Below are 19212 nucleotides of genomic sequence, written 5' to 3' on the forward strand. Positions count from 1 at the left end.
GCAGGACAGAATTTCAAACACCTCTGGTTCCTTTCCCACTCACTAAGCCTCAGGACAGAGGGTTGTTTTATCTCCCCCCAGTTCAAAAATCCCTCACACTGGATGAGTAAGACTGGAAGGACTGAAGGGCCATTGTTGCCTTTGGAAAACATTCTGTTTAATTATAACATAATTAGCTAAGAAACACCCATTTTCAGGCTGGGAAGGGAAAAGTCAGCATCATCAGTACTCATGTTCCCACTGTACCTGGTGTTTTTGAGTTATCTCAGTATTTGGATGACACCAGGGCTGAACACAAGGACTGAATCAGCCACTCAAAGGAAATAAACCACCACTATTTTTTTAAAAATCAATTATAGCAGAATATATTGGATTTATATAAAAATCCATATCTTTACCAGACTAAGAAATATTAAATACCATCAAAAGAAGGTGGTTTACAGTATTTACCTGCAGCAGTAACTACCTCTTAAGCAGATAAATCACTTCACTAAAATATCTCCAAGTCAACCTTGTTTCTGCTCATCAGTAAAACCAATGGAATCCTTTTTCCATATTCACTGGGATTTCCTTTTCCCACAAGATTCTTAGCTGAATTTATTGATTTGTACCTTGAAGCTGAAACATGTAAAATATGTAAGGTTGCGTCTTTAGAAGCTTGAATTTTATGTATTCTGCATCTAAGTAACATTCTGCCTCCAAGACAGGGAGTAACTAAGCCTCATCAAGAAAAGCGCAAGTAAATTTAAAAAATACTGAACCCCCTCAAGTTACAGAAGGAAAAAATTACAAAAAGAACATAAGAAGTTGGAAATACTTATGTCATCTCAATTGTGAATCTTTACTGAATCTTTAAGAATCAGCTTACCTCATTACCAAACAAAGATCTGTGCATCTTGATTTCTTTATAAACGTAATGGGAAAGAACCTTCTTAATTATTTTATTTTCAGCCAAAAAAAAAAAAAAAACTAACCAACCAAAGAAAATAAAAAATCCAGTAGTTCTTCCTTTATTGCACTCCATAAAACTTCTTGTTATAATCAAGAAGCCAATATACAGTAATAGTTTGATATTCCTTTAGAATTTATAGTTTAACTCTTAAAATAAAATTTGCATAGAAAAGATATCATTTACAACCCACTCAGTAGCAATCAACCATTATGTACCCACAATAATATTAAATAACTTGTATGCAGCAGTTTCCTTATAGGGCAGAGGGGAATATTTTCTCCTTACAAATATAATATCCCATTGTAAAAGAGCAATTCAAGTCAACTTTGGAGCAAGTGTGATATGCAGGAATTTCACTGGAGAAGCTCGAGGTTCCACGTGGTGTCCCAGGGATTTGTACGACTGTGTCCAGTGCATAGCAGAACAGCAGCATGTGAGGAGCCTCGGGGCTGGGACTGGTACTGCCCACAGGGAAAGGAGCCACCCAGGGAGTGCAGTGGGTTCAGAGCACACCAGTGAGGCACAGGACAACAAGGATGTGTAGTGTGACCAGGTAGGTGAGGAATAAATAGCGTGATTTGGCTCGGGCCGTCAGCAGCTTGGAGCAGTAAAGGCTTCGCCCCCGGAGCCAGCGGCGCAAGGAAAGGGCTCCTCCTTTCATCTGAGGAAGAGACAAAAGTTACCAGAGGAAGAATCAGGGACACAAACCATAACAGCTCCCCTGCAGCCTGCATTTCTGAGGCACTACAAACCTTTTATCTCTGACACAGCAACTGACCCCAAAACACAACCAATGCCAAATACCAAAGCATGAACGATTTAAAGGCCCCAAACCCAGCATTAATGAGAGGGGAAAGGAATGAATCCAAGCTGTGTATTACGCAACTCCACACACATAAACATGCATACTGCATTTTGGGCATGCATAATTAAATGCAGACGCAGTTTTTTTAATGGCCACATGTGTAGTATAAATATGATTACATACATTTTTTAAAGTGGACATACACAGAGTGTTTTCTGGCACAGTTTACACAGGTGCTGGTCTGGGAAAGTCTCAACAGAAAGAAATTAAGGATGTTTTTCCACCACTTTTAAGGAGCTGATAACTCAGGGCTTTTAAAGGCTTTCATTCCCTTACCTTTCTCACAACAACATGTTCACTGGGATTGATGATTAAGGCTTCCCTCTCCTCCTCATCTTCCATCTGGACAGTGTAGTCACTGGGGACAGACCTGTAACTGCCTACTTCAAATCTAGAGAAAGATTCAAGGCACAGAGACATGCACTGCTGAATTATCTCCTCTTTTAAGTACTGAATTGACATATAAAACATTATTTTCCACACTTGAAATGACTGAGGGAAGGTCCCCACAAAAAGCTGACTCACTTTATGTTGCCAGGACTTTTTGAGTCTCTATTTGTAGATCTACTGCCAAGGTGTTTCATTTATTCAAAATTAATCCCCATCATTACCAGCTGACTGAACAATGATTTTCAGGTGATGGTAGTGAGGGACACTATTTATGCAGGTGCACAATGATATTTTCAATCTAACCAGTAGCTCTGCTAAAGTTGCTATATGGGAATTTTTTTTCCTAACCTGGAAAAAATAAATAGCACTGAGTCTAACAGATGAAATTAAATAAAGAAAAAAAAAATCCCACAGCCTATAACACTTTTGTGATCCAGCGTTTAACTTACCACTTTTACACATGGATTTTCACTACTTTGGGCACTGTGGGCACACACACAGGTTTATTATTATTAGGAATAGCATTAGTATCTCAAAAAAATCTAAGACCCACAGGAAAACCTCTCACTAATCTTACTAAAAAAAATAAAAGGCAAACAAATAGTCTGTTTTACCTGTTACCCCTCTCCTCAGAGAGTCCAAGAGCCTCTTCTGCAGCTTCTCTCCTCCTCCTCTCCTCTGCCAGTGTTTCTGTGAGCTGGGAGAGACTCTGCTGCATTGACTCATACTGCTGTTCAGTTTCTGCAAGCCTGGAACAAAATAAAATCTGAAATCAATATTTTATGGACTCAAATAATTACTTATTTGTCCTTTTTTTATTAGGAAATCTTCCTTTTTGGGACAGACTTAATTATAATGAGATGTTTCAGCTAAATACTGAGATAAAGCCACCAATAATCAGTATATTTACATACAGATACAAACCACAAGTATTACCAGATGATAACAATTCAAGAATATGGCTTATGATTCATGTAATCCACTGTAAATCCACTCCTTCCCCCTCTTCACACAAATGCCTCAGAGAGATAGAAAAGCATTACTTTCACACTCAGAACACAGCTGTCAGGAAAATAATATTGCTAATACATGCTCTGAGTCCTGACCTTTTCCTGAGCTCATTTAGCTCCATATTGTCTATCTCCACAATAATCCCAGATCTCTCCTGTGGCGCTCCAGGGGGAACTTCTGCTCTGGTTTCATCCTAAAAAATATTAGGGGGGAAAAAAAAAAAAGAAACACAAATGACCATTTTTCTACTTGCCAAAAGTCTTTACTTCAATTACAGAAGCCATAAGCACCACAAAACAGTGGAACAGGTAATTCTTTGTGCCACTTAATGTTTTCATTTCCATCTCTCAACAATGTCTGAGGGGAAAGAAAAGCATCTACACAACCACAATTCCAGAAGCAAGGCAGTTATTAATTTATTCTTAATTTACAGTTCTTGTTTGTATTCATTTCCATCTATGGAAGAGCAAGGGCTGTTTTCTACATGTATCCATATGCTATTTCAGGATGTTCTGTTAATGATTGCTAATGAATAACCAAGGCAGTATAGGAAAGCTTTTTAAGAATAAAGGAATAATGATGAATCATAAGGGTCTGGGATGGAAGGGACCTTCCATCCTTCTGAATATATTACTCAAGCATTGTAAAATGATCTACAACTGATGTGAAATTATCACTAAATTTCTTGATTCACTGAGCAGTGATCATCCAGTTATCTCTTCCAGCTGCAGACCAACTCAAAAAAGATGCTTCAAAACAAAAATATGAAAAGTTAAATTAGACCACTTAACAAAAATAAGGACAGTTATCTTCAGTCACAGGCCAGCAAAAGTACTGGGTCACTACAACAAAAAGTACATTATTTCATATTTAGCATGAAAAACAGAAACCTAAAAACCTTTCCATGTATCTGGTTACCTGGACAGAGCCTTGGAAAGATGTCACTTGCATTGCCTGATATTCCCTCTCCAGCCTTATGTAACGATTTTGCAGATCAGTGTAATGAAGCTGGTTGTCCCTCAGAGTCTGGGAAAGAGTCTTCAGCTGGGCAGACAGGACAGCATTCTCTTCTGCTGACTGCATAACCTGAGAAATTCACATGGAAGTCATTAAAATTAGCTCTCCCAAGAAATCCCTCCAGATTTGAGACCTGCTGTTTCAAAACTGCATTCACTTTTTGGCACGGTCATATTGGGATTTAAGATGTTTTATGAGCAGAGGAAATAATGAAAGATGAGCAGTGATTTCCCCTGCCACCAGAACACCCAAACCAGAAGCTGAAATCTTGTTCCAGCTAAGACAAGACATCTGTTTATGTCTGTAATGAAAAATATTTGACTGTGAGTAGAAGTTCAGAGGTTCATCAACATCTCCAGAATGCAGAATCAAATAAACCTCTCAGACAAACTGCAAGTCAGGAAAGTCTGGTAGAAAGAAAATTGAGATTTAATTTGAATGTCCAGGCTGAGTTCTTTCAAAGTATCTATGTTTCAAAGTAAAATAATATTCAGTCATGCAAGACACCACCACTTCAGCAATATTCCAACATGAGGCCAGCCCAGATTTACATGAGACTTCCAGGATCAGAGCTGCTGTTCCAAGCTACCTTGGAATTAATCTGCTGGAAGTGCAGGTCCTTCTGCTGCATCTCCTGGAGGCAGCGCTGCAGCTCAGTCTGCAGCTGGTTCTTCTCAGCCAGGACATGTTTGATTTCCTCTGCTCCATCTTCACTTCCAGCAAGGGATGCAGTTTCCAAAGCCTTAAAAATATCAGTATATTCAGGGTAAGTGGTACAGGAGTTCTCTAAATAATCCACAACCCCAACACTAAATATACCCTGCAGAATTCCCTTTTCACAAGATTATTTTCTTCTCACAACTTAATACCGCCTTTGAAAGACACTTTAAATACAAGATTTTTTATACATATATATAGTGTTAATACTTGCATTAAAAAAAAAAAAACAAAAGAATTACCACAAAAAGGCAACCCAACCTAATTTTTAATTTGCAAATAATGCAAAGCACAAAAATAAAGGGGGGAAAATAGTGAAGGATTAATATAAAGTACCTTCCAAAAATTATTTTCAAGCTAATGAAGTCTTGTATTCATAACTCGTAGAACAGCTGTTTTGTAAATATGAATTTAAAACTGAAAGAATCCATTTTGAAAAGAAAAAATGTATTGCCAATTTACAATTTTGGCCTTCTTTATCTCTGGCAGCTCAACATTTTTATATTAATCTCTAATAAGGGAAGGATATGTGCCATCTCTGATGCTTTATGGAATCTATTCACCCATACAATCATGAAATAAAAGGTTTTACCACATAAAATCCTCCATTACCCATAGACATTACTGGTCAATAGCTCTTACTCATGATTGCAATCACAGAAAATGAACAGCATAAAAACTTCAGCAATTAAAATGCTGGTTTTAATGAAATTAAAATGAATACTGCTTCCTTCCTTTGGCACAGAAAAAGTAAATAAAAATATCATTCTAAAATAGCACTTTCCTTGAATCTTTCATGACAGTCTACAAAACAGCATTTGGCAGCCTGGGTGTCAGCTGCTACCTTTCTGAATCCAGGATTTTGTTCTTGGCAGAAGCCAGCTTCAGCTGCTTTAGGGGAAGGACAGTAACACTTCCATTCCCCTTTCTCCCCCAGTTATGTCCTAGTCCAGCCTGCAGTAACTAGACATGGATTTTGGCTCTGAAGAATGAACTTCAGAGTTTTTAACAAGTGTTTAAAACCTCTCTACATCAACTATACAAACTGAAACCTGCTATCCATGTAAACCACCAAGCTCTTTTTTGATCCTCTTAAAAAGCCTGTCCCTGAAAATGGATTACAGCCATAATACATCTGAAAGAAATAAACCCATTTAATTACTTTTTCAACTTCTTCCTTTTATATTCTGGATTTAACTAATTTAAGACAGTAATTTACAGGATTACTATAGAGTGCTCTTTTAAGAAGCAGGCTACAAATTTCCAACCGTAAGCTGCTACCTTCCACTTTACATTCCTGCTACATTCCATTTTTCACCTTGACTGGATAACTGCTGCCAGCAGGGAGTGACTTCTTCCCAATCATGTCTTGCTGCAACCTTTGGAGCTCTGCAATCTGCCGGTCCTTCTCAGCCACTGTGATCTGACACTGATTCCTCAGGGCCTGGGACTCGGAGAGGAGGAGATTTTTTTCCATTCTGAACATAAAATATCAGATTTAAGTAATTCTATATTCTACACAAATCAGTGAAGAGGATAAAGCTGCACTGTTGTACCTTAATCCAGCCAGCTCGTTCTGGTATGATGTGATCTCTCTCTCTGTTTCTGCCTGGAAGGCTTTTGTCTGCTGCAAAGCCTTCTCCAAATCATCAACCTTATTCTTCAGTTTGGATATTTCAACAGCTGCAAGGCTGGCTCCTTCTTTAGCCTAGGTTTAATAAACATCATTAATGAACTGGAATGAAAAACTAGATGGGTGAAGTTTGATTAGAACTAAAATTCTAATTACAGACTAAGGTTTTCCCTATTTGCTTTGTTAAACAGGGTAATTACCTTAACTCCCAAAATTGTAAACATACCTCCTCTGGGAACACAGTTTTATCTTAGCACTCCCACAATCTACAAAGTTAAACTCCAGAATCCAACATGTCTCCGAGCATTCACTGCACAAAGAATAAAATTACAGATCCATGTGGCTAATTACAACTTACCAAAGTTTCACCATCCAAACTATTTTCAACAGTATTTTTCTCATTGATGCTGCTGCAATCAATGAGAAACGAAGCTGTGCCCTGCTTGGCTTCAGAAGTTACCTTCTGATGGCTGAGCTCCTGCAGCAATTTGTCTCGGTCATCCTGGAGACTGGCCATAGCCTTAGCAAACGCTTCCATCTGCTGGACATAATTCCCACACTCGGCTGAGAGCCTGCTCACCTCCAGCTCCCGACTGACCAAAGTCCTACAGACAGTTCCAATATCATCAGCCACCTGAGCAAGGGTAACCTGATCTGCAGCATCAAGGACAGCCCCACGCAGAAGAGAGTTTTCTCTGAGGCTATTCATGAGCTGGGATTTAAACCCCTCCAATTCAGCTGCAAGTTCATCGCCTTTTTTTCTTTCTGTCTTAAGCTCAGAGATGTATTTGCTCTGGAGAACTTTAAAGTCCTCTATGATGTGATCTCTGTCGTTCTGCAGAGCAGTCATTGCCTTCCCAAAGGCCTCATTTTGGGATCTCAATTCCCTGTTTTGAGACTGAACTTCAAGCAGCATCTTCTCTGCAGAAGCATCAGGTTTATCTCCATCCTCAGAAGTCCAAAAAGTCCCACTGTATTCTTCATCTGCATTTCTGCCTCTGGATTTCCGGAGTTCCTGAACCTTTTCCTGAAGCTTTCCTCCATGCTGCCTGTTGGATTCTTTTTTCTGAATACTCTCACTACTAAGCAGCTTCTCTCCAGATTCAGAAACAAGTTTTTCTTTGTTTAGTGATGTGATTAGAGATTCTAAATCACTTACTTTAGATGCTAATTTTTTATTCTCATGTTCCAAAGCCACAGCAGCCCCCTTCTGCAGCTCACTAGAAAGCTGCATCTCTTTTATTTGTTTCTGAAGATCATATTTTTCATGCTCAAGGCTTTTAATACACTCCAATTTCTGCTTAAGTAAGTCCTTCAGCTGATGGTCTTTCAGAGATAAAACCTGGTTAAGATCTTCCCTGTATTTTATCAGCTGTGCACTCAGCATTGCATTTTCAGAATGCAGATCATCTATCCTATTCAGAAGGACCCTTAACTCCTGTTTCAAAGAATTAGTCTCACTTGCACTGCCAACTAGGAGACTGTCCCTCTGGTTTAAGACATCCTGGTGAAGATGTTCCAGCTCCTTGTATCTGGTAAAAAGATCATCCCGGTCATTCTGGAGAGATGACATGGATTTTTTAAAGGCATCTATTTCACTGGCAATCACAGCCCTCTCCTGACTTGCTTTTTCTGCTTTCACCTGGAGATTTCTCAGCTCATTTTCCAGCCTCTGACAGGACTCCTCAGCTCGTTGTCTCTCCATCTGCAAAGACCTTATCTGAAGTTCATAATCTTTGATCTGATTTCTATGTTGAGTCTGTACCTGCATCAGATAGTCTGAAATTTCATCCCCTTTTGAAGAAATGAGTAAGGAAATTTCTTTGTCTTTATTATTTAACATGATCTTCATTTGCTCAGAAATGGTTATCTGCTTTTGCAATTCAGCATTTATTTTTTCCTTCTCTGCTAGAAGCTCTTGCAATTCTTGCTCCTGTCTCGTAAAATTACTTTCCAGAGCTTTTATCTCTCTTCCTGCACTCTTACTATTCTCTATGAGATGATTAAGAGAATTATTTTCTTTCAGGAGTGCTTGCAAAGCTTCTTCTTTGGACTGAAGAGCACTCTCCAGCTCTTGCTGTCTGTTAAAAAAGAAGGTATTTTCTTCCTTTATCCTGCAGAGCTCTTCATAGCGCTGCATATCAACAGATTTTTGTCTCAAATACAGTTCATCCTTTGTTTCCTCTACGACAAAATATTTGATATTTAGTTCTTGAATCTGAGTCATTTTATCTTTCAACTCATCTTGCAAGGCCGCTATTCTTTTGTTACTGTCTTCCAGCTGTTTCTCCTTGTTTTGGATGGCCTCTTTGAACTGCATTTCCCAGGTTTTCATCTCGGTGATGACCCTGTCCCTGTCATCCTGAAGGGAGGACATGCACTTTGTGAAAGCAGCCAGTCGTGCCAGAGCTGCGTTCAGATCTGCCTGCAGCTGCTTGTTCTGAGAGTCCTTTGTGCTGAGTTCCTCCTGCAAACCCTGAACCTCACTCATCGCCCGAGCTTTTTCTCTCTCGAGTGCACCATGTCTTTCCTCCAGGTTTGAAATTTCACTTTTGTGAAGCAATTTCAGCTGCTGGAGATGAAATTCCAATTCTCTCTCGTATCCTCTCTTTTGAAGCTGCAGTTCATCTCCCTTCTTCTGAAGTTCCTTCCTCCAGTTTAGGTTCTCATCTTTAAGCCTGTCCACTTCCCTCTTTGACTGATCCAAAAGGTTCATCTGTGCAGTAAGCTTTCCCTTGAGATTAAGTATTTCATCATTTGATTCTGCCAGCTTTTCTGACGCATTACTTAAGTCCTTTTCAAATTTTTCATTTTTTGACTGTGACAACTTCACAGATCTTTCCAAATCCAGGATCAGCTCCTGGAACTTTATAGAATCCTTTTGTAATTGGTTGATCTCCTGCTGTTTCTCCTTTAAGAGCTCTTGCAATTCTTTTGTTTTGTTTTTAGTCCCATTATTATCCCTCTGAGCACTTTTCACCTTCTCCTCAAAAATCTTTACAAGATGGAGCTGCTGCTCTTCCTTTTCTCTAACCACATTCGATTTTTCTGCCTTCAACTCTTCCAGCTGCTGTAACAGCAAGTTATTCTGTACCTGTGCTGATTTCATCCTATCAGTAAGATGATCAACTTTTTTAACGTGATTAAGCAATTCTGTCTCAAGAAATTCTCTCTCACTTTTTACTTTGTAAGAACTTTCTTGCACGTTTTCTAATTCTTCCTGTAACAGACATTTGTCATCCTCTAAAATCTTAACTTTTTCATTTAGACTAACAATTTCTTGTGTTAGACTTTTACATTCTGTGTCCAGCTTTGTTAGACAATGAGTTTTGTGAAGCAAAGATTTCTCAGTTTCTTGTGCTTTTTCTGAAATTAATTTTCTTTCTTGTTCTAGGACAAGCACAGCTTGTTCTTTTTCAGAGAGTTTATCCTTTAACACATTAATGTCCTTTAATAGTGATTCATTCTCGCATAACGCTTCACTGATTTTGGATTGTGTATCATTTTGATACACTTCCATTTGAACCTGCAGTTCTCCCAAGGCTGCTTTAGTTACAGTGATGTTATTATGAAGGACATCATTCTCGTTCTGAATTTTCTCTAAAGCCTGCTTTAGGTTTTCAGAGGTTTGTTTCAGCTGTTCGTTCTCCTCCATCAGCTGATGGTTCTGCTCAGTGAGCTCACACAGACGATCCTGGTGCTCTTGCATCCTGGCCTCCTGCTCACGGATCTGACTTTCTGCTTTGCTCTGTAACTCCTCAACCTCCGTTTTCTTGGATTCACCAAGTTGTTTAAGTTGGCTCTTAATAACCTCATTTTCATCAAGGAGATTTTGTAAATGCTTCTGCAGAGCCTCCTTTTCAGACTGTCCTTCCCTGAGTCTTTGAACAGCCTCCTGCTTCTCTTTCCTACTGAGATCAATGACTTGCCTCATATCTGCCACTTTACTACTGATATTCTCATATGCCTGGAGAAGCGACTCATACTCCTGCTTTAATTCACTGTGTTTAGCTTTCCATCCTGTCAATTCAACTGTCTGAGAATCTTTTAAGGTATTTAATTGGAAAGAAAAGGCCTCTTTTTCCTGAACTATGGACTCCATGGTGGATTTCAGACTTTCACACGCTGCAGTGAGGTTTTCATTTTCAGTCAGTAGCCTCGCATTTTCTGAAGCAAGGCTCTCCTCTGCAGACAACGGAGCCACAGCACTTGAACTCTGCTTTTCTCTGCCAAGCTCTAGCAAGTGCTCCAGCATTCCTGTCTTGTTCACCAGTTCTTCTCTTTCCAACATCAGCTGATCAATCTGTTCCTTTAGACATTTATTTTCTCTCAGGGCTTCTTTACGTGATATTAAAGCCGCTTGTAGCTTCCTTTGGAGGCGCTCTCTGGATCTCTCTTCTGTTACAGCTCTTTGCTCTTGAGCTTTGGAATCATTTAAATTTGCAGGTTTTGCCAGTGGCTCTTCCACTTTTTGCATTTGTTCCTGGATTTCACATTGTGTTGCTTCTCTCAGTTTAGTTTTCCCAGAGTAATCAGTTTCTGATAGTTGAAGAGCAGTGACTTTTCCTTCCAAATTCCCTTGAAGGGAATTACTTTCTGAACTGACCTCTCCCAATTCCTTTTCAGTCCCATTTTCTTCCTTAAGCTCTTTGCCCAACACCACAGATTTACTCATCTCAGCCTTCTCACGCAGCATACACAGCTCTGCCACAAGATTTTTGTTTTCTTCACTGAAATGTTCTACCTCCTTTTTCATCTTAATTAGTTCCAAATTGTACTTTTCCAAAGAGCTAAGAAGTTGTTCTTTTTCACTCTTCATGTCTTCAAAGGCTGTTTTGTAATGGTGGGCTTCTTCCTGGCTCTCCTTTATGGCTTTGTTTAATAATTCTTTTTCCAGACCAAGTCTCTCTTTTAAATCCTTAAGTGAACATCTTAGTGCTTCTATTTCCTCATTCTTTCCTTCAACCGTCTGCTTAGCTTCAATTTGTGACCTCTGCAGTTCCTCCTGGCTCCTCCTGTAATCCTCTTCACTTTTTTTAATAAGTGCCTTTTTCTCATTATTCACATGTTCAAGCACTGCCTTGAGCTCTACAGTTTCAGTCTGATGTGCTTTCAGCTTTTTATGTAGATGCTTTATGTCCTCCAACAAGCTGTCCTGGCATTGCTCCTCCTGTCTCCCAGACTTTAAACTGTTTGTTTCTTCTTTATCATTACCGGATTCAACAAATATTTTTCTCAGCTCTTTCCTTAACATCTCTGTTTCCTCCTGAAGTTTTGCATAATTACTTCTTAGTTCTTTTAGCTCAATGTTTTCATTTGGCACTGAAGTGACTGTGTTTTCTGACTCTTTCAAGGATGCAACCTGAACCTTGTTCCTTGGTTTGTCTGATTCCAGACTCCTTGGGTCAGCTTGTTCTTCTCCCAGCAGAGCCTTGGATGGAAGCAGCTCCTTTGCTTCTAACTGGTTAAAGCACAGCTCTTTCCATTTTGTCTGGAGAACTTCCCAGAGTGCTTTATGTTCTTCCCTGAGCTGCTCAAGGTGGGTTTTCTGATCATCAAAATCTGCTGCCAGTTTCATGTGCTCTTCCCTTTCCTGCTGGATTTTTTTCATATCTTCTTTCATGAACAAAAGCTCCCTCTGTAAAGCTTCTTTTTCTTTGTGTAATTGATTCATGGCATTAACATCATTGTTAGGATTCAGACACTCATTCCCAACACTTGAACGAGGCTCTTCTGAACTGGAATTTTTCAACAATTCTTCTTTGTTTTTAAGTTCTGACTTCACTTCTTCAAGAGTCAAGAGCAACTGAGAACGTTCCTCTTGATATGCCCTTGCTCTTTCATCAAGCACAGATTGCAGATGAGCAAGCATGCAGTCCTTCTCCCTTAAAGATTTTAGGTTCTGCTCGCAGACATTTTGTTTTTCAGCTATGACATCATTCAGTTCTGCAATATTGTGCTGAAGTTCCACTAAATAGGATGCTCTTGAAGATAACGTTTTGGTCAGATCACTTATCTTAGCATCTTTTTCCACAAGTTGTTGTTTCAAAGTTCCTAGATGAGACTCAAAATCATTACTTTGTCCTTCAATTAGTTTCAGTTTGTCTGTTAACTCATTAACTTGCTTCAACAGCTCCTCTGCTTTCTTCTGCTCTTTTTCTATTTCTTCCTGCCCACTCTTTTCTAATTTACCAACTTTTTGCATTAGATCTCTTCTTACTATCAACGCTGCTTGAAGCTTCTTTTTCAGATTCTCTTTTTCCTTTCCCATTTTCTCAAGATTACACTTCAACTCCTCTTTTTCATTCATTAATTCTTTAAACTCCGCTTCCCTACTGCTTAACATAACCTGACTATGTTCCAGTTCTTTCTTACAATCCCCAAGTTCTTGCAATACTCCGTTTAGCTCTGCCACTGAACTATTATGAACAGCCTCAAGGTCTTCAATTTTGGCATTTAACGTACTCCTCTCTTGAGAAAAATTCAGCATTTCATTAGACAGTGACTCCATGACCTGGGTAACAGAAGAGTCTTTTTCTTTCATTTGCTGGCTTAGACCAGAAATTAAATCCTTCTGCTGATTGACCTGGGATGTTAAGTTTTCAATGAGGTGATCTTTTTCCCCTATTTCTTCAAGGAGACTTACTACTTTTTTACCTTCAGCCTGCAGCTTTTCTTGACTAGTTCTTACCATTTCTTCTGATTTATTCACCTTGTCCTGAAGAAATTCCACCTGCTTATTTATTTCTGTCAAAGACTCCTCCCTTTCTTTCAGGAGACACTCTTGTTTACCTACTGTTTCCTTGAGTGAGACCATTTCTTTTGACAGACATTCCATTTCAGACATGTATTTGCCCTTCATCTTTTCCATGTCACTCTGCAGCACCTCCTTCTGCTTCTCGAGCAACTCCATACTTCTTAATTCATTCTTCATGGTGTCTATTTCTTTCTGTTTTTCTAAAAGCGCCAGTTGCAAACATTCTCCTTCTCTTTCTTTGCTCAGAATAGCAGCTACCAGAGTGGAGAATTTTTCCAGCTGAGTTTTACTATCGGTTGGCTGCAGTTCAGAATCTGAAATTGGTGCCTTCTTTTCTTTACTTAAAAACCTACTACTAAGTAATGGAGATAAACTCTGAGTTAATTTCTCTTTTATAAGATCCAGCTCTTGCTGCAGAGACTGGATTTCACTATCTTTTGATTTCATTTCACTTTCTAAACTGCTCAATTGCTCAGTAAGATCATTATTTTGTGAATTTGCCCTATCAAGTTCTGCCACCCATTTGTTTTCTGACTCAAGCAGACTTAGTTCTAGAGTTTGACATTTAAGCTCTAATTTAGAAATTTCTTCACCCTTTACACTAACCTGCATCTGTAACTTCTCTTTTTCAGTCTTCATCTGCAGTTTGACAGCATCTATCTGCATCCTGGAATAATTCTCACTGGTTTCTAGTTTTTCATGGATTTCCCAGAGCTCTTCCAATTTCTTTTGCAAATCAGCCTGAGATGCAGTAAGCTGTGAGTTTTCAGCCATCAGTTTACCAACATCATCTTGCAACAGGTTTTTTTCTTTCTCTAAAGAGTCCACCTGATGCTGCAGACTATTTATTAAAAGCACATTGTCATGGCAGTCTTGAGATGATTTGGAATTTACATTGTTGAACTCCAACTTCAAACATTCCAATTTCTCAGCCTGTTCAGTGCACGTCACACGTAGAGACTCCACAGCCAAGTCTTTCTTCTGTAGCTCTTGTTCCTGAGTATTTATTTGGTCTAGTGCTTTTTGGTGCTCACTGTTAAGAGAGTCAAGCTCAACAGTCAAAGAATCAATTTTTTTCTTATGATTATCAAGCTTCTTGTTCTTTTCCTGAAATTCCTCAGTCAGGTTTTTCATGGCTGTTCCACTTTCTTCTAATTTGGATCTGAGAACATCAATCTCACTAGAAAGAGCATTAACATTGCTCTCTGCCAACTGTATGCTGGCATCTTTCTCCTTTAAGGAATTAAGTAGTCCAGCAATAACTTCATCTTTGTGCCCAAGAGCCACATTCAACTCAGTTCTCAGCTTGTACTGTGCTTCAGTTTTCTCCTGAAGAGATAAAAAGGTATTTTCTTTCTCACGGGCTAACTCCTTAGAGTTTTCTAGTTCTTGTGTTAGTTCAAGGACCTGACTTTGGAGCTGAGAAATTAAATGTGTCTTCTCTTCATCTTTCTTTGCTTTCTCCTTCAGAGTTTCAAGGAGACTTTTGCTTTCTATAAGAGATGATTCCTTTTCTGATAAGGACTGGTCCATCTCAATTATTACGTTCTTCTGACGCTCTATTTCTTTTTGGAAATTATCTTTCATTTCCTGCAGCTCCACCATCTGTTTCTTTAAGACACCACACTCAGTCTCCTTCTCTTGCAGCTGCATCTTTAAATTCTCACTGAGTGTTGAAATACTATTGATGGTTGATTCTTTTTCTGAAACAAGTACTTTTAGCTGTTCTGCTTCAGAGGCTAAAAGCTGTAACTGTTTCTCCTGCACAACACAAGAATCCTGTATAGCAGAAAGCTGTGCTTTTAGACCAATGCATTCATCTACCTTTTCTTTTAAAGATGCATCTTTCTTTGCAATTGAGTCATTCAACTGGGACGCTTGTTCTGTCATGTTTTTAAGCTGACTTTGAAGGTTAGAAATAACCTCCATATTCTCAGACAGTTGAACCCTAAGTACATCAGACTCTTCAGATTTATTTTTCAATAACTTAAATTCTTGGGCTTGCCTCTTAAATTCATTGTCTTTTTCCTGCATTGCATGTCTGAGCTCATCGGCTTCAAAGTTCAGGGCTTGTATTTGGTACCGGAGATCTGCAATGAGTTCCACGTATCGCTCTTCTCCTGACACTTTATCTTTCATTTCCTTAATCAAAGCCTCTTTTTCAGAAAGAAGAGTTTCTTTTTCCTCAAAGGTGATTTTTAAGTTTTCTTTCTCCATCAACAGGCTGTCAATTTGGTCCCTCAAATCTAAAATACTATGGCTTTGTTGGGACAGGTGTGAAGTTAAAGCAGCTATTTCCTCGGACTTTTTGATTACTGTAACATTAACTGTCTCTATGTCTGTTTTCAATTTTTTATTTTCTAGAGCTGATGTTTCTGCTTGGTGCCTTGCAGAAGCAATTTCAGACTGGAGACATTTGCATTCATCTGTTTTCTCACTCAATAACCTTGAAAAGTCCTCCTTTTCATGCCTAAGCACCTCCACTTCTTTGCTTAATAGCTGTAGCTGATTATTTAACCCTGTATTTTCTTCAATTTTTTCAAAAATTTGTCTCTGAAACTTCTCAAGTTCTGAACCCTGACTTTTCACAGCCAGGTCTCTTTCCTCTACCAACTGAGTAAATTTAGTCTTTTCATCTTTAAGATTTTTTATTTCATCCTGCAATTCTACAACACAAAGCTTATGCTCTTCCATTTCCTTATGTAATGAATAATTTTGAAGATTTTTCTCTTCTAGAGACTTGTTTGCAGTTTCAAAATCCAAAGTTATGCTTTGAATTTGTTCCTGTAGGAGTAAATTCTTTTCCTTGCTGCGGCTGAGCTCTTGGACTAGACCACTGCATTCAGATATCTTATTATTTAACATTTCTTCTTTCTTTACTTCTTCATCTCTAATCTCCTTCAGTTGAATGAGGAGTGATTGCACTTGTTCATGCAACTGTTGAGTCTGTTCCTTGCTTTCAGACAACTGCTCAGCCAGCACATTACATTCCTTTGTTTTCTCCCCCATCTGCTCTGCAACTGAACTTTCCTTTTGCTTGGCAACTACTGACAGTTGCTCAATCTCTTTTGCCAGAATGTTTTTATCACAATTTAGTACTGAAAGAGTTTTTTCATACTCAGCAGTGCTGACAGATAACTTATTCTCCAATTCTGCCACAGCCTGGATTTTCTTTAACAATTCACACTCTTTTACATCCAGGAGTTTGGACAAATTCTCATTTTCTCTGATTAGCTGTTCCTTCTCGTTTTCCATTGTACCTATACTTTTTTTCAGATATTCATTTGTTTTTATTTGTTCTGTCAATTTTTCTTGTTTCCCTTCAATATCTGCCTGCAATTGGCTATTAGCTGAAGCTTTCTCCTGTGTCTCTATCTCCCATTTTTTAATTTGTTTATTTATTTCATTTAATTGGTCATTAAGTTCTTTGCAACATGTCTCTTTGGCTTTCAGATCCTCAATTAATTTAAGTTTAGTCTCCTCATTCTGCTTCTCCAAAGCCCCAAGTTTCTGCTCTAATGAAATAATGAGCTCTTGTTTCTTTTGCAACTCTTTTTTAGCTGTTTCCTCATGATCAGCATGTTCTTTGAGCTTTCTGGATAACTCAACCAACTCTTCATCTTTTTTAGCATTTTCCAAAGCCAGTTTGTTGTATGAATCTTTAATTGACTTTAATTCATTTTCCAACATCTGTGCTTTGCTCTCCTTCTCTTTAAGCAAACAGTTCCACTTTTCCTTCACAGCATTGCTTTCCTCAAGCTGAGATTTCAAACATTCCATTTCTTTTCTTCGTTTATCCTCTTTTTCTTGCAGCTTTTCAGATGATATAGTAATTTGCTCTTTCAGCAGAGCAATTTGTGACTCGCACTCTGCAAGATTGTTATGGTACGCAACGTTGTTGGCCTTGATTTCGGAGCAGAGATCCTTAATTGTCAGGCTGTTCTCAGTGCTCTGCCTTATTAATTCCTCATTTTCTTTGGTTTTAGCTTCATTCTCAGCTCTTGCTCTCTCCAGCTCCATTCTCATGGTGTCACTCTGCTCAGAAAGGGCAGAGATCTTCATGCTGGCATCTCTCACATCAGCTGTTTGTACTTCCTTCAGCAAATGCATTTCCCTTTCAGCCTTTAATAAAGCCTCTTCCAAACCTCGCAACTCCTCCTCTTTACATTGTACTTGATGCTTCAGGATCATAACCTGCTCAGAATATTCTGTCATGTTCAGAGACAGAACAGACATCTCCCTGTCTTTTTCTGACAGCACTTCTTTCAGATTATCGATTTCTCTTTCACGTTTCTGCAGATCTTGAATGAGTTGAGACCTCTCTTCCAAATGGCTTGAATTCAATTTGTCAAGCTCTTCGTTTGTCTGGTCCAGGTCCAGCTGCATGGACTCCACCATGCTGTCTTGTTTCAAAGTCTAAACAGCAAGAAAATAATGTCACAAGAACATTCCAAATACCTGTTAGAGGGAGAAGCTACACCCACACACAGAACAAGCATTTAAGATAATCAGCCTGTACCCAATGCAGTCACAAGATGTTCTTCTTTAGATTGATTTAGCAAACAGAAAGCTCAGTGTATGAAATTTAAAGCAGCTCATGCTATCACTTTTGCTGACATTTAAATAGGCCATGAAAAATGAACACAGAATTTCTTCTCTTACATTATTTTTATAAATTACCTTTTCTTTCAGTGTAGCGACTCTTTCGGTGAGATCAGTGATGGCTGTTTTCTGCTCAACATTCTCCGCTTCATACACACTGCATTTCTTTAAGGCTTCATTCAGCTTAGCATTAACAGTAGAAGTTCATACGATAGAAATACATAGAATTCTATTAAAATTGTGATGTTAACAGTTATAATATTGAGTTTACACAACAGCCAAGTTTATACTTTTATATTCTTAAAAAAAAACTAATCACCCCAATAACGTGTAAATACTTTCATGCAAAGGTGTGTTGGGTCTAAGAAATCCTTCCACCAAACTTAAAGCAAAGTAATTAAATGAATAAAACTGTAAAGACAAAGTATCAACTTTCAGACTGGGAAAATAATAATTCTGTTGGGACACAAATCAGAACTTATGGTTAAAACTCATCAGTTCTGATAAGTGAAATACTAACTATAAGTTTAACTTACTTTTTGCTCAGCATACACAAACTTTTCCCCAAGCTCTTTGTTTAGAATATCCTTTTCTTGAAGCAGTTTCCTCAAAGTTTCAACTTGCTCCAGCTTTTCTGTCGTGCTCACCAGTTTTTGTTCTCTTTCTCCAAGTGAATTTTCAAGGAAACTATTTCTGTCACTCAAACTGAGAAGAAAATATGTATTTAGAAATTTTGAAAACAAAGCTTGTGTTAAATTTTCTAAATTTACTAACCCCAAACTAAGAGAATCGTTATTTTTACACCTTCTACCTTAACTTCCAAGTACAAAAATAACACAACTGCTAACAGATACATGAGTCAAGTAACTGTTTTTTCAAGTGTTTTGAAAGATTATATGCCTAATTATTAGTTGAAAGCAGAGAAAGTCAATGGTGTGTGGAGCTGTAAAGAACCTTTGTTTTACCCTTTAAGCTGCTCATTCAAGCCAGAGATCAGAATTTGATGCTTTTCCACATCTCGCATTTGTTGGTTGCGTAGTTGGGTGAGTTGAGTTTGCAAACGCTCATTTTCATTCTGCAACAAAGCCATGATGAAGAGCATTATCACACCCAGAGAAGCATGAGAGAACTTCATTTTGTTCACACAGCTTTTTGGAGGTTTCAAACACAGTACAAATCTCCTACTCTAGCAAGATCCACTGCACCAATTCAAAAATAAAACCACAAGAAAAAAAGAAAAAGAAGTCATACAACAGCAACCAACAACC

General features: G+C 38.5%; 1 protein-coding gene across 5 annotated transcripts in view; it reads right to left on the reverse strand.

Annotated features, from left to right (window-relative positions):
* Positions 1-994: 994 nt before the first annotated feature.
* The window catches only part of LOC110484917 (uncharacterized), a 34013-nt gene continuing 15795 nt past the window's right edge, over positions 995-19212 (reverse strand). For 4 of the 5 annotated variants that reach the window (XM_085581230.1, XM_077784358.2, XM_021555905.4 and 1 more), the window contains 12 exons: positions 18910-19019; positions 18481-18649; positions 18023-18127; positions 7046-17758; positions 6509-6660; positions 6271-6430; positions 4825-4977; positions 4137-4304; positions 3314-3411; positions 2822-2956; positions 2094-2208; positions 995-1613 (listed from right to left, as the gene is read on the reverse strand). In XM_085581230.1, coding sequence (XP_085437356.1) covers positions 1455-1613; positions 2094-2208; positions 2822-2956; positions 3314-3411; positions 4137-4304; positions 4825-4977; positions 6271-6430; positions 6509-6660; positions 7046-17758; positions 18023-18127; positions 18481-18649; positions 18910-19019 — 12237 coding nt within the window. In that variant the 3' untranslated portion in view covers positions 995-1454. Of the gene's footprint in view, positions 1614-2093; positions 2209-2821; positions 2957-3313; positions 3412-4136; positions 4305-4824; positions 4978-6270; positions 6431-6508; positions 6661-6811; positions 6896-7045; positions 17759-18022; positions 18128-18480; positions 18650-18909; positions 19020-19212 lie in introns of those variants that run through there. The other variant, XR_014955932.1, reaches the window with a different exon arrangement.

Source organism: Lonchura striata, chromosome 5, assembly GCF_050655825.1.
Source record: "Lonchura striata isolate lonStrDom1 chromosome 5, ASM5065582v1, whole genome shotgun sequence".
In the NCBI taxonomy this organism is placed as follows: domain Eukaryota; kingdom Metazoa; phylum Chordata; class Aves; order Passeriformes; family Estrildidae; genus Lonchura; species Lonchura striata.